Raw genomic sequence first — 14,868 nt, 5'->3', positions numbered from 1 at the left:
TCTATTATCTAGCTCAGTGGTTACTGCCACAAATGTAGGATGAATTTATGAAGTATGTTTCTATGAATTCTAGCAGTGTTACAGCTCAGAGTTGGATGCAGTTGCAGATGTATTTCTGCAATAAATGTAATATACTTACTGTAGCTTAGAAACTCAGTAGCTGACACTGCTAGGCAATTATAACATTTAAGCAAATTGGAAAGCTGAGCATTGTAGGCATTATGAATGGGTGTGTATTTTCCAGAGTATTGTACATATTTAAAAAGCATAATATTTTTATCATCCTATAAGGCAATCATGAATAAAGCAGGCCATAGATGGATCTATTCTTGGCCGGTTCAGCAGGCAATAGCTGAGATTTGATTCATCTATGAGCAGGCTGATTGTACTGAAGTTGATCCATTGATCAACTTCAGTACAACCAGCCTGTTGGATTTTTTTTATGTGATCACTGCCAGCAGCCATAGCCGCCAGCAGTGATCACTATGTTCTGCCAGCAGAGAAGGCTTGCCTCCGGCAGAATACAATAGTGCTGTGGGAAGGATTCTCTCATTAAAACTGACTGTGTTGATGGAGGAATCAACCAATTTTCTTTCCTTTCACCTATGGTGGGAGATGAGAAAATTGCATGATCTATGAGCTGCTTAAGTGTATTTGCAGTTAAACACAAAATACTCTTTTCGTGCTGCTAAAATATTAATATGTATGTACAACCTAACAATTAATTTCTCTTATTTGCTGCTTTTCTAACTATTAAAAACCAATGAAAGCATTTTGTCAAATTGTTCAATAAGTGCAAGAATACCCATTAATTCTGCCAGAAATACAGTAAACCTGTACCTTCCTGCAGTGAGCTGACAGCACAGTGAAATCCATACTAGTGTTATCAGTTTTGCCCAGTATCTGAATTTACAGAACTCCCCTCCCCCTAGCTTCCCCCAATATTTTGGAGATTAGGAGAGAGGCAGGTGTTCTATAGCCCAGATTAGTAGTGATCAGCCTAGAGTAACAACACTGTTCATCCATAGATACAGTACAGCGGGTGAGCATTATCCCCCTAGACCTGGAAGTGTGTTTCTGGCATGGTAAGGTGAAGATAAAGGAAAAAAAAAACCTGAAAGAAAATAATGAATGCAGTCACCACATCCAAGAATTGGTACTTTGCAATGTATCAATTATTCTTGGGTTGAAATAAACTTTAAAACCTCCTGTTGCGTACATGTAAGACACAGATCAGTAATAATTTTGGATATAGGGAGGTAGGCAACACTTATAACAATCATGAAAATATGTTACTTTTAAGAAGTTTTGTAATTTTTTTTTTGCAAAAAAAAATCATTATTGCTTCATTGCTCTCTTAACCCACCAGTGCCCTTTAAAAGGTTTCGGACACCGGGTGGTTGAGGCAGGCATTTTGGTCATGTGACCACTGTGATTGGTTGTCACAGCGGTCACATGCTTGGAAAGCTCCCAATTGCAAGTATAGATCGGGAGCTTTCCGTTACGAGCCAGTAACTGTTTTGGGTGCGCGCTCTTGGCACAGCATTGTTTATATTTTGGTACACATATATGCGGCCTCCTGTCATTAAGGCTCACCTGCCAAGAGGACACATATATGCGTACGGCCAGCAGGAAAAGGTCAACTTCAGCCAGGTATGTATGCATGTACAGATCAGTTTAGTCGTATACCAATCCCGGGGATTCTATGGGCCAGCTCTGTGGGAACCATGTTTGATGAGCTTGAAATCCTTTTCCATAATATTTTCTTGGCACATTTTTCACAAAGTGGACCTATCCTGAGCTCACCCCAATAATGTGGCTTGAGGCTGGCACGCAAAATGTTGTAGCATGTCCATAGCCACACATACCTGGGACAAGTTATGCAGGAGACATCAGCCCTATCAGCCAGGTGTAAAAGACAACACTCAATGTATTCATTAACAATCAAGTGTAGTTTTAATGCAATTTGTGTAAGTACTTTGCTGGCCTTACCATACAGGAGAGGGAAGGGCAACATTGTGGGCCAATCAGGCACAGAGGCAATTCATGTGTACATGTTCAGTCTGCAGAAGGATGACTTATCTCTGTGATACTGCTCCTAATTTATCCTGTCAGCAACTCAGGGGCTTGTCTTTGACCAGCTGTGCTGCTGTTCCAATGGATATTGAAGGCTTGGTTGGGCTTCTTGGATCACAAAACTAGCTGCACAGAATAACAAATCATTTAACACATTTTCTACATAAAGGGCCAGTTTACTAGAGGGGGTGCAGACTGTGGCCAGAGAGAGTAGAAAGTGTCCTGGAGTAAGTAGGACAGTAGGAGTAAACAATGCCTCAGGCTTGGCGGTCTGTGGGAATTAAAAAAAAAAAAATTACATAGCGACCGTGGTCAGTAGATGGAGAGATTTTGCTCTATTTTATGTGTCATGGGAGAAATAGTGTTCCATCGATCATATAAGTGGGAGGAATTATGCCCAATTGTTGGTGTCAGTAGAAGGAATACTTCCCCTTTGTTGGTGTCAGTGAAAGAAAATATGGCTTCATCATTGCTATCAGTGGGAGGAATTATAGCCCACTGTTGTTCTCAGTGGAAGGAGCAAAGGAAAAGTGCCTTGTATCACTGGGAGGAATAGTGCTCCACTATTTTTTAATATTCTTGGAGTTGGGCTTTAATATTAATATATGTGGACGTCCTACAACAAGAACTTCCACTGTTAACTTCTGACTATCCCAATTCTTCAGTATAGGAAGAGTAACTCATTTTGAAAGTGATCAATGCAGGACTTCCAAACTTTAAAGCAACAGAATTACTAATTTTTTCACATAAACATGTAACACCACCCTAAATCTTACTTGTTTAATACATTTTTATCAGCCCCACTCTACATGTGATGTTTCTACTATTAAATGTAGAGACATTTGTAGCTTCTTCCTCTAGTTAGGCTGTTAGGTTAAATGTAGTTTTTGGCTCCACTGTAGTGAGTGGAGCAGTGATTGATTGTTTTGGTCTGGTCGGGGTTTCCTGAGCTGAAAATTTTATTCCTCTCATCTGCCTCTGAGTATTCGGAGGGAGATTCAAAGAATCAGTTGAATATTAATCATGCTTCAGCCTATCTCTTGAAGAAAGCATTCAAAAGCTGGCTGGGGAGGTGATGTTTAGGAAGCCCTGCCAGAGTGTTCATTGCCCTCCACGGAGGGTTTGGGTCTCTTGGGACTGCTGCTGACACTATGAGTAAAGACCTTGATGGAGACTATAAGTTGTCCGAGAAAGGAATTAGGTGCCAGAGATTGCCATATGGACTGCTGCTGTAGGGTCCTAGATATACTGGCCATTCCCTACTACCTCCAGAAAAGTTGCTTTTGGAAGACTGGAAAGAAGTTTGCTCTGCTAATATTGCTACTGATCAGTTTTGGAGTATCCTGTGACCCTAAACCCCTCTCCTGTTGGAAGATATCCCTTAGACGGAGTCTGAATTGTCGGTGTGCTTGGGACTGTGCATGTGCGACTGGAAGCCTCTCTACTATTATGGGGGACCTGGGTACATTCTTAGCGGCAAATTCAAGGTTAAACGCTACTTAGGAAAAGGAACTGTGAGGAACTGTCTCCAAAGTCAGAGAAATCCCCTCTTGGACAGCTGTTGTCAGAACAAGTGTTAAAAGAGAGGTATGGTTAATGCTTTTTTGGCCACACCTCTCTTCTGGGTCACAAGAGTGATCATATTTCTGCACTTCTGTGACCTTGACATCACAGAGCTAGTCCAGGCTTTGGAAGGATCCTGACTTTAATGTTGGGATAAACCCATATGCCTAACAAGAAGCTGGCTCAGACTCTCAGAGCACTGCTGAGAGCCTGTGCCAGCCGCTGCTACCCCCTACTCAGCTCAGCCCTCCAGTGTGCGCTGGAGGGGCAGAGCAGAGAACTGAGAGATCAGTGGTTATGTGATTATTCAGTTCTTGGACTTAGAGCCAGTAGGGGACAGCTGCAACATCAGACTGATCCTGCAGCCATATAGGTATGTATGTTTATTTTCCACATGTTGCCATTTATTCCTGCTTTGGTGACAATTAAAACTTTTGGGTTTTCTCTCTTTTCAGTTTCATCGACAATGTTCACCAGTGTAGCACTACCCCCTTAGGGATTGGTGATGAATCTGGGTCCCCCTAAAGCCCTGCACAGCCAGTCATTTAGCATTTTTCCACACAAGCTTTCATCTGTAGACAGAAATCAGTCCTTGAGTGCTTGCTTTTTATTTTATTGAGGAGATTAGTACTTGGATGGGGTAAAGGGTGTATAGGATGCCCAAAGGAACTGAAACTGAGGTCAACTTCCTGTACTATTTACAGCTTCTCTTCTCTGGCACAGTCTCTGTTGTAGTGCTATCCGGCAGCTCCAGTTGTACTACCCCAGACCCTAGATGAACTCTTTTTCACCCAGCAATCCGGAGTCGTTCCTCCTGAGCAGGCAATCTGGCTCCTGTTCCTTTAAATGTGTAACAGTTACTAGTAGAGGGCTAATCTGGTTTCTCACCAGAGTGCTCCTTCCCCTATCTGCCCAGGGGGTGCAATTGTACTCACTCACACTTTCCTGAACCGCTTGCAGAATGGCTGCTGCAACCAGGCCTATTAGCTGGGCTGCTCCTTCCCTGCCATACAGGTGGTCTCTCAGGGGGCCAGTGAGTCCTGAATTTTCCTCCTTTCCAGCTCCAGGCTCGCAGGCAGGCCCCATTCCATTAGGCTTCCTGGTAACCTTCCTCCTCCAGCTTCACATCTTCCTGCTTCTCACTCCTCTCCCACCACCACTCTCCTGCTACTGAGCAGGCTCTTCCACTTTTAAGGGAGTCCCAGGCCCTTGCCAAGGCTCCTGTTGGGGATTGCCTGAAGCCCCTCAAGAGTATAACCAGCCACTTCTCAGATCCACCCGCTGCCTCCAAAGCCCTCCTCTGAAAGCCTCAGAACAGGGGAAAATTCCAGAGGGGCTAGCCTGCAGAGTCTCTCAGTCCTAAACTAGAAGAGTGCTACACCAGGACAAAATGTAAATCTAAATAAGTGTAAAATAAGTGTAAGTGTAAATCTCCCCATTGGGGAAACACAGTCAGCAAAAGACAGATGTTCTAATCCTCCACTCTAGCAAAAGGTTTAAGAAAATGTTTTGCCTTAACATACAATTTAAAGTGAAAAAAAATCCTCCTACCTATCCTACTTAACCAGTAACCCTCCGGTCCAGTCACATGAGCTCTGGCTCAGGGTGCTCTCAATAATTGCTGGAAATTCTGGGAGCTGTGACATCACCCACAGGCTCCCATGGCCCAGTCATTGTTGGTGCTCCCTCCTCTCCCCTGTATCAGCCACTCACTGACACAGGGGAGCCAGAGATGTGGGATCGCATGACCGAAGCAGCTTAAAAATAGGTAGATATACAGATCTTTTTACAGGTTAGGCAGGATAGGTAGAAGGAGGGGGGAGGGAACATGTCTAAGAATAGATAGTGTTAGGCTTTTCTTCCACTTTAATTGTAGCTGAAGTCCAACTTCACTCACCATAACTTTACCAGGGTTGAAGCAGTTTTCTCAAAAAGCACTCCCCCACCACTACCACCACCTTCATCATGCAGGCCTTTTTCTACATTCTGCAAATCAGCTTGTTTACATGCCAGGATTAGTGCAGTTCCTGCTGTATTTCCAGGCTGCTCAGATGTAGGAGCTGTGGGTCTCAAAGACCCCAGTGCTGCAGTCGTGTCTCCACCTGGCTCCTTTTGGCCATTCAAAGAATACCCAGGCCTCATTTTGTGAATGGTCAGGAGGAGTGGACAGTTGAGACATGACCGCAGTACTGGGGTCTATGAGACCAGCAGCTATAATATCCAAGCAGTCCAGAAGTACAACAGGAGCCAATCCTGGCATGTAAACAAGTTGATTAGCCAGATGTGGAAGAAACCATGGATTATGAGGAAAAGGAGTATTTTACTGCTTTAACTCTGGTAAGGTGATTGCACCCGGAATTCAGCTTTATATAGAGCTATTGATTTAATGAACATATTTATGCACACCAGAGAGATGTCCTTTAAAGGCTCCTTGCACACTGGGCGTTTTAATAATGCTGGTAACATTAGCTGTCACGTCAGTGGTTTTTAGCGTTTAGACATGTTTTTCGTGTTTGTGTTTTTCAGCTGGTTTTTTTAACCAAAAAAAAAATTTTTGGTAAAAAAAAAAAAACACCCAAAAATGCCGGTTTGCCGCAAATTACTGCATTTTTCAGCATTAGATCATTTTTACAGCTGAAAAACTCCTCTAGAAACCCACCAGTCCTGGTTTTTTTTCCAGCCAGAAAAAGCCCTGCCAGAAATTGTTGATTACAGTCTATGTGTGCATGGACACATAGGATAACACGCTGGGAGGTTTACTGGCTGAAGATAAAAACGTCAAAAGCCAAAAACAGCCGCTGTAAAAATGTCCAGCGTGCATGAGGACTTAATAGCTGTCAGCTTCAAACTAAATAAAACATTGAGTTCATGAGAGGCTAAATCAGTAAAAAGTAACCAAGTCTAAATTTCTTCCTAGGGAATTAATGTCTCTATGTAAATGCTATAAAACTAAAATAAAATCTTGTCATGCATCATTAGGTTTTTACTGCAGAAGAAATGAGATGTAACTTGGCAATAACTGAAGACCAGTGTTATCTAGCAAACCGACAGCCACTTGCCGCTTGTACAGTAATATATAAAAATGGAGAAAGCACATCTCTATCAGTTAAAGGTTACATTTCTGCCTCTACAGCTCTAGTAAAGCACTTTGTTCATATAAAAATGTAACATTCAGCCCAGGTTCACACTGATGCAGTGCAGAATTTGCAGCGGTTTATGTGCGAATTCCACACAGCATCACAATCGCACGCCGTTCATGCGAACCGCTGCGGGTGTGTATGTTAAGTTAACAACCCCCCCGAAATCGTTCTGCAAAACGCGGTATGATGTGCAGAATCAGATCGCATAGGTGTGAATACCCATGCAATCCAATTCTAGTGCAGACCAAAAAAAGTGTCCTGCACCTTTTTGGTGCGGATGCGGTGTGATTTGAGCCGCAATGGACAAGTGTGAACCCAAGCTCAAGAGAAACTATAGTCTTTTAAAAGAAAAAATTGAAAGTTAGCAGCTACAAATACTGTAGTTGCTGACTTTTAATAAATAGATAGTCACCAGCTCAGGAGTCCAGCATTGTCTTCACCTGGGCCAGTTCTTTGGTGGTCTTTGAATCCCTATCTTGACACCACTATCTTGACTATGGGAGCCGGATGTGACTTTCTGCTGTTTAACAGCTGGCTCCCAACTGCGTATGCATGAGATTGCACTGCACCATAAGGCTCAGTTCACAGCAGGCATTTGAGGGGTGTTTTTAACGCTCCTCAAACACCTATGAAAATGATACACATGGCAGCACACAGTGCTGTTCACACTGCAGCATTGTATCAAAATTGACGCCTCATGTTGAGCCAGGAGGAGTTGAAGCCTTTCAACGTCTCCCATTCAAGTCTATGGTGACTCTCCTCAAATGCCTGGCAGGCGTTTGCGGGGTGTAAATACCATTAAGTTCATTATAGGCATTTGTGATGCGCTTTAAAGCTTGTAAAATGCCTCAAAACCGTGCATAGGGCGTTTGGGGAGTGTTTTTAATGCTTGTAAAACGCCTGTCCAATGCTATAGGGGCATTTGGGAAGACGTTAAGTGTGAACAAGCCCTTAGACTGGTCCCGCTGCCTCCTGGGACATCCCAGGAGGTTGAAGGCAATAAGGGGGGTAGGTCAAACTTCCGTAATTTTTGCCTAGATAAGAATTGCAGAAAGCCTTCAAAATATGGTAGAGGAGGGGCACATAAGCGATACTTTCACTTTTAAATGAAGGCCCGCTACAGCGGAAAGGGTAAAGGAAGATCCCATATTTGATTGTTACAATGATGAGAGTTTTAGTGTCTTCTAGAAGTGTCAGTTTAAAGCCCACATTAGTCCTCTGTGGCATAAAACTCTCAGCAATATTTCTGACTTAAAGCAAAAATACTACCCTGTGCTATGTGTATATCAAAATTTCATAAAACAGTTAATCAAAATAAAAAGTTGCACTCACTGCGTCTCATCACCGATATACACAAACAAAATAAATTTAATAAATGTGTTGTGCTGTTAGAAAGAATTCAATAAAGTGCATAAATATACTTCCATCGCGTTTACAAATAATTCATAACAGCAATAAAGTCCACAATAACTCAATAGTGACAAAAATATATAAAGATATGTATAAATATTAAAGTCCAACAATCAAAATGGTCTAGAAGAATCGTGCTCAATCCATGCAGCAAATGACAGCCAAAAGTGACATGTGCTTGCAATCTTCACCGCCGTGCATGCCACTCAGAAAAATACAAGCCTCTCCCCAGAGACCTCTGTATTATGGTCCGACCGCGCTTTGTGGGAAAAAAAACAAACAATCTCAGGTGGACGGATCAGCACTTGGTGCTCCGATGGCAATCAGCCTTTGGTAAGATCATTATGGACCCCACTTGTACACCGCCACCAGGTGCTGGCCCGAAATTATAGATGTCGATCAATCAGTAGAAGCACATAAGAAAAGGTAGGGAATCGTTATGCACCATGAGCGATCCTCTTCCTTCTTATGTGGGTTTTGCTTACATCTGACTGCCCTATACATTTACAGCAAAAAGAGGATACAAGCAGGGGCATTTTTATAGGTATTTTGGAGAATTTTGAAACACATTGCAGAGTTTTGATGCACAGAATATACCTGTATCACCTTCAAGACGAAGGACACCTAGTGGCAGAAAAATACTGTAAGGGAAGTCTCTGGATTGAAGGTGAATAATGCAGCAAAAATGATGTGAGACTTCAGTAAGGCCTTAAACTCTAGTGTCCTGCCTAGATTTCTCTACCCCATGCATTTACAGCAAGAAGAACAGAAAATGCCTGGTATACTAGCAGGGTGGTAAGAGCAGTGTTTTACAAGAGCTTCACATTTTTTATAAGTATGTTGACGTTTGTTGAGTTTCGAGACACAGAGAAGACCTATGATGACCTATGATGATGGTGATGATGATGTTAGCACTTTTTGACTGTTTTGCAAATTAGTATTTATTTATTTTTTTATAAAAAGTCATTGGACATGCAAAGAAATGCTTTTAGTGTGAACAGGCTGTACTAAAACATCAGAATTTTTGGCCCCTTTCACACTTGAACTGAGCATCTTTGGTCATTTTATGCGGCATTATTTGAGCATTTTATGAGCATTTCAGGCTTGATTTTTTTTTTTAGCCAACAGAAATACATGCATGTTACATGCTTTTCCAATTGCTCTGATTGAAAACGCTGGCTCAGAAGAAGCTTCAGTACTATTTCAAGCAACAAGCTCAAGCAACTGACATCAATTCATTTGTTTTGGGTGCCACTTTATTTTTATTTTTTTCACCTCTATTTCTTTGCATTAAAATTTTTTTGTTTCCATTTAGGTGATCAGCACTGTCAGAATAAGGGATAGCTTTATATATGTCATCTGCTGAGGGGTTGCTATTATGGCAGCTTTCACGCTATATATTTGACTCTGGGTTTTTCTCACTATTACAAGTGGCCAAAAAGTTCATCTCCAATCACCTCTACTTATCAGCTCATACCCATACAAATGCAAACGTCATGTCCCATTTTCTATTCTATAACCTGCAGCTTGAGCCCTTGAACGCAAAGTGTGCCAAAGAAAGAAAGAAACCTATGTCCAAATTGTGCCACGTGCTTCTGATACATGAGATCTGATGGAGCTCCTGCTGAGATCAGTCATAATTTACATAGAAAGAAATTTCACACAATAAAAATTACATAAAATGTGAGTAGGGTTTGATGGGGAAAATGTGTACAAGCAAATACAGGTAAGCAACACTTTGGTTAATTAAAATTATATGAAAAAAATGCGTGTGATGATCATGCAACCAATCAAATTATTATTAGGAAAAAAAATGCATGTGTTGACTATGCAACCAATCCAAGTTTCAGCTGTTTTTTTTTTCTTTTGTCTGCTGCAGGGTATTAGATAAAGGAAGAAATGGGCAAACATAGATCTACTGTATACTCAAAAAAGACAAAAAGTATAAAATAAATAAAAATTATATATATATATACACATACACGCCTATACATATACACACACATATATATACATATATACTGTATATATATATATATTATAATATATATAAAACACATTTACATACACACACACACACACACACACACACACACACACACACACACACACACACACACTTTTTGTTTTGTAAATGGAAAAAATCCAGCAGAATGTGGGTATGAATATATATTGCTAGTTAGAAAAAAGAAACACCTAAACAATTGCATTAAACCCTCACCTTCCATTCGTAGTCAGTCCCATTGAGATGTGTGTTAGAATCAGGACAAGAAAATCTTAAAGATTAGGACCAAAGTATCTGGCACAGACTGCCAATGCAGTACAATTCTAAATTTCTATCCCTTACTGCTGCCCTTGTCAAAATTTTACTCATTCACATACAGGTCACTGCAGATTTTAGAGATTTTGAAGAGGAACATGTTACTTTCATTCTTTACAATTTAATGTTATCTACAGAATACCAATAACAGTTACATTATCCACCAAGGATCATTAAAGTATCTCTCCACTGTAAAAAGAAAAACCTAAAAGTATTTTAATGCCTTAAATGCAAAGAAATCTATTACAATAATGGAGATGGAGGTGATTAAGTATATGTCTCTGCAAGTGCAAAGGTGAAATCTTTTCATATAGATGTTGATTTATGGTTGCATTCAAATAAAAATAAACTTATGTCAATTTATATCACAGCACTGTTTTTAAAGCAACATGTTGGACAGAAAATTATACATATCATCAATGATACATTTATCCAGTTCATTAAACGGAATACCTTACATTCAATCACTGTGGTATTTAATGTCATTTTATTGCATTATTGATTTTTTTGGTTGTGTAATTTAGCACAAGAATGGAGTGGGTCTGGAATTCTTCTATGAAAAATAAATGATACAACCTTTATACAATAATATACAGAAAATGTGACACTAATGTACCAAAACTGCTATAATTTTTGCAAGATAAGCGAGCTTCCTCTTGTTAACTTCAACGTCCCTGCAAGGTTAAATTTAAATAATCCCTTTAAATTGATGGGAAGCCAAAGGAATTCATATTTCAATGTATTATTTTGTGTCAAACGGTACTTTTACTTCCCAAGGAGTGGTGTAGAGCAACACACAGATAACTAAAAGCAACAATGATTTTTACACAAATAATGAATTAAAAATATTTAGTAATATACAATCTCATCTACATTTAAGGTATTGATTACATTTTCCCCACTTTGCCTTTTTCTTTATAATAAGGCAGTGCCACAGACTAGGCATTTCCCTGCATCCAATGTGTGTACAGAGCAAACATTACTTCTCTGAATTAGCCCCTTTATTTAACATTGTAAAATGCAATATGGAAAGAAGGTTAGTGCTGCATGAATTGCATCAAAATGGACATTGATTTTTAACCGTTATATCAGTTACATGAAAACGCTATCTGTACAATAATATATAAAGCATATTTATAGAGTAACATATAAAATAACACGATCTTAGAGGCTATATTGGAATAACAATACATTAATATTGAAAAAAATACAATATAGTAAGTATTACAGCCAGAAATCATATCAAATACATACATGCGTTGCAGGTCCTAATGCAGCTTTTCTCAACCAGGGTTGAGAGAAACCTCTTGGGGGTTCCTCCAGAGTTTGCTAGGGGTTCCGTGTGAAGCGAGCAGTGGCTGAGTAATCTCCTGTCTACACCAACCACCAATGGAAGAGGTCACTTCCCCAGACCACCAATGTAGGGGGTCAATTCTATACTGACTAGCAATGCAAGGGGTCTAATTTACATGTATCACCAATCTAAGGGGTCACTTTTCCACAGACCACCAATATAAAGGGTGACATTTCCACAAACCACCAATATAAGGGATGACATTTACACAGACCACCAATATAAGGGGTGACATTTACACAGACCACCAATATAAGGGGTGACATTTAAACAGACCACCAATGTAAGGGGTCACTTCTACACTGACCACCAATGTAGTGGGTCATATCTACATAGACTACCAATGCAAGGGGTTACTTCTACAATGACCACCAATGTAAAGGGTCACTTCTACAATGACCACCAATGTAAAGGGTCACTTCTACAATGACCACCAATCTAAGAGGTCACATCTACATCAACCACCAATGTAAGCAGTCATTTCTACACAGACTGCCAGTTTAAGGGGTCACAGCTACATCAACCACCAAAGTAGGATCCACTTCTACAATGGCGACCAATGTAAGGTGAACCTTTTACTCCAACTACCAATTCAAAGGGTCACTTCTACACCCACCACCAATGTAAAGTGTCACTTCTACTCCAACCATAAATGTAAGGTGTGACTTTTACCCTCACCAGCAATGTAAGGGGTTACTTCTACACCGACCACCAATGGATACACAGAATATAACTGGTTACTAACATTTATAGGTAAAGTTGATCCATGGAATATCCGATTGCTTCTCGGGGGATCAGGAAGGAATTTTTTTCCTCTGCAGGAGCAAATTGGGTCATGCTTTGCTGAGTTTTTTTGCCTTGCTCTGGATCAACTGTGGGTGTATGATTATACCTTTTTTTTTTCTAATAGTTGAACTGGATAGACTTTTGTTTTTTTTCAGCCAATGTAGGGCAGTCATGCCTACAAAGACCACCAATGTAAGGTATTGTTAAAATGTCCTTTTCAGACCATTATTATTTAATTTCATGACTATTCAGTAAATTAATCTCTACAACCTACTGTTCACACTAATAGGTCTATAAATTTTACTATGGGTTCCCTGGGACCTGAAAAATATTTTCAGGGTTCCTCCATGGTAAAAAAAAAGGTTAAGAAAGGCTGTTCTAATGTCAGAGTCATGGAGTTTGATGCTATATTCTTTAATGCTTTATAAGAAAGCACATATGTCTTCCAGCTGATCTAGCGTGACCAGCATTCCCGTGCAGGTTCAGAAGTTACAAAATCAATTACCTTATGAATATTTCACTGTACAAGCTATAAGGAGATTGGTAATGTCTCTATTCCTACATACGGTGGTCAGCGCCTTTCTTACCCTTGCTCCAGTTCTACACTGGTTATCCCAGACCAAAATAGAAGTCAACATGCAGACAAACAAGCTGCAGGTCAAGATCATTCTACAGAACTGAGCAAACAGGACATTATGTATGAAGTGTCAATGAAAAGATGACTGCAGATCCATCACATGCACGCAGCCTGCAGGTGCAATGGCAAATCAAGTACCTATGGATGGGATGCTTAGGAAAATAAATCCAAAGTGCTGATTACCTGCAGGTATTGGGAAGACACTGTCCATGAAGGAAGTCTGGGAGAGGACATAACAGAAAAAAAGCTGGAGGTATAATCCAATTGCGATTAGTCTGACTGCAACCATGCTGGCAGCCCCTGCAGGATAAAGCCCCTTGTGTAGAAAGTGAGCTGAGGCTGAGCGGAATCTGTATGTGTGTGTGTGCCAGTGTCTGTATGCACCCTGCTGCCTCCACCCAGCCGGTGGGTGTGTATCAGACTACAGGCTTCTGTGTCTGCCACCTTGAGCCTATCAGTGTGTCTTCCCTGGATTGTGTTTACTTCTCTTCCACTGTGTAGAGCAGGATTGTGCAGTTTGTGTCCTCCTTCCTTCCTTTCACAGCCTGTCAGTGTGACCCTCCTGTGTGTGTCCGCAGGGAGGAATGTCTGCACACAGCTCTCCCTCATCCTGCTCCTCACTGATATATATAACTCAGGCTGTGTGGAAAACCTGCCAATGTATTGAGTTATGGCTCAGAAAGGGGACCCCTTCCACCGGCTATTACATTCATATATTTTTACCTCAGCCTGCCACCTCTAGGTGATACAAAGCGGCCATTTCCCTCTGCGATAAATATTTATCTCTCATATAAAACTCTTTATTAGCAATTCGGCTGAAGACACACAGGCAACTCTGCCGCTAGCAATCCTGAGGCTGACAATTTGGTCAAAACAACAGCAGGATCACTAAGGGCCCATTCACGCTAACACTATGGTCACAGCAAGCCCGACTTTGAAATTGTGCGACCAGGGGCGGACTGACAACTCATGGGGCCCCCGGGCAATAGGGGATCATGGGGCCCCTGTGTCCTTGCCTAAACTCAAAAAAGCCTATGAAAAAGGTACCAGGGGCATCTCATGAGGCCCCATACTGACCCCGGGCCCTCAGGTAGTGCCTGAGTTTCCAAATGGTCAGTCCGCCCCTGTGTACAACTTACAGTGAAATCGCACGAGATGCCAATTTCAGGTGCTAAAATGTGTAACAAGTGAGCGCTCGATTATAAATAAGCTGCTGGCATTAAGGATGAACCTCTGTATCCTCAAACTAATCAATAAAAAATGCAGCGCTAAATGATGAAAGTGACAAATGCATAAATGAGGTGCAAAATGCTTTCCGCTAAAACGTGCTCACAGTAAATATAAAGTGTGTCGTCAAATATTGACAAAATAATAGGTGAATGGATAATACAATAGTGGTAATAGTGAGAAGTTCAACATAAAAGTAGTAAATCAAATAATGATTGATGAATACATCCTGAAATACATATATATAAAAATGTCCAAAAGTGATCCGTAAATTTCAGTGCACGTGACTTCCGTGATAGCGATTTGTAGTATGCTTGCACTCACCAGAAGCGCAATGATATTGCACATGTATTTA

The 14,868-nt window shown here is 40.9% G+C and overlaps 1 protein-coding gene across 2 annotated transcripts in view; it reads right to left on the bottom strand.

Annotated features, from left to right (window-relative positions):
* COLQ (collagen like tail subunit of asymmetric acetylcholinesterase) overlaps nt 1-13,892 on the bottom strand; it is a 140,665-nt gene extending 126,773 nt beyond the window's left edge. Inside the window, exon 1 of one of the 2 annotated variants that reach the window (XM_089669871.1) lies at nt 13,470-13,892. In XM_089669871.1, the coding sequence (XP_089525997.1) occupies nt 13,470-13,575 (106 nt within the window). In that variant the 5' untranslated portion in view covers nt 13,576-13,892. The remainder of the gene's footprint in view (nt 1-13,469) is intronic. The other variant, XM_089669872.1, reaches the window with a different exon arrangement.
* Between the last annotated feature and the right edge of the window lie 976 nt (nt 13,893-14,868).

The sequence above is a fragment of the Staurois parvus genome, unplaced genomic scaffold (assembly GCF_062004578.1).
Source record: "Staurois parvus isolate SC_StPar_1 unplaced genomic scaffold, SC_StPar_1.0 ptg000082l, whole genome shotgun sequence".
Lineage (NCBI taxonomy): Eukaryota > Metazoa > Chordata > Amphibia > Anura > Ranidae > Staurois > Staurois parvus.
This window is presented reverse-complemented; position numbering and strand designations above follow the sequence as displayed.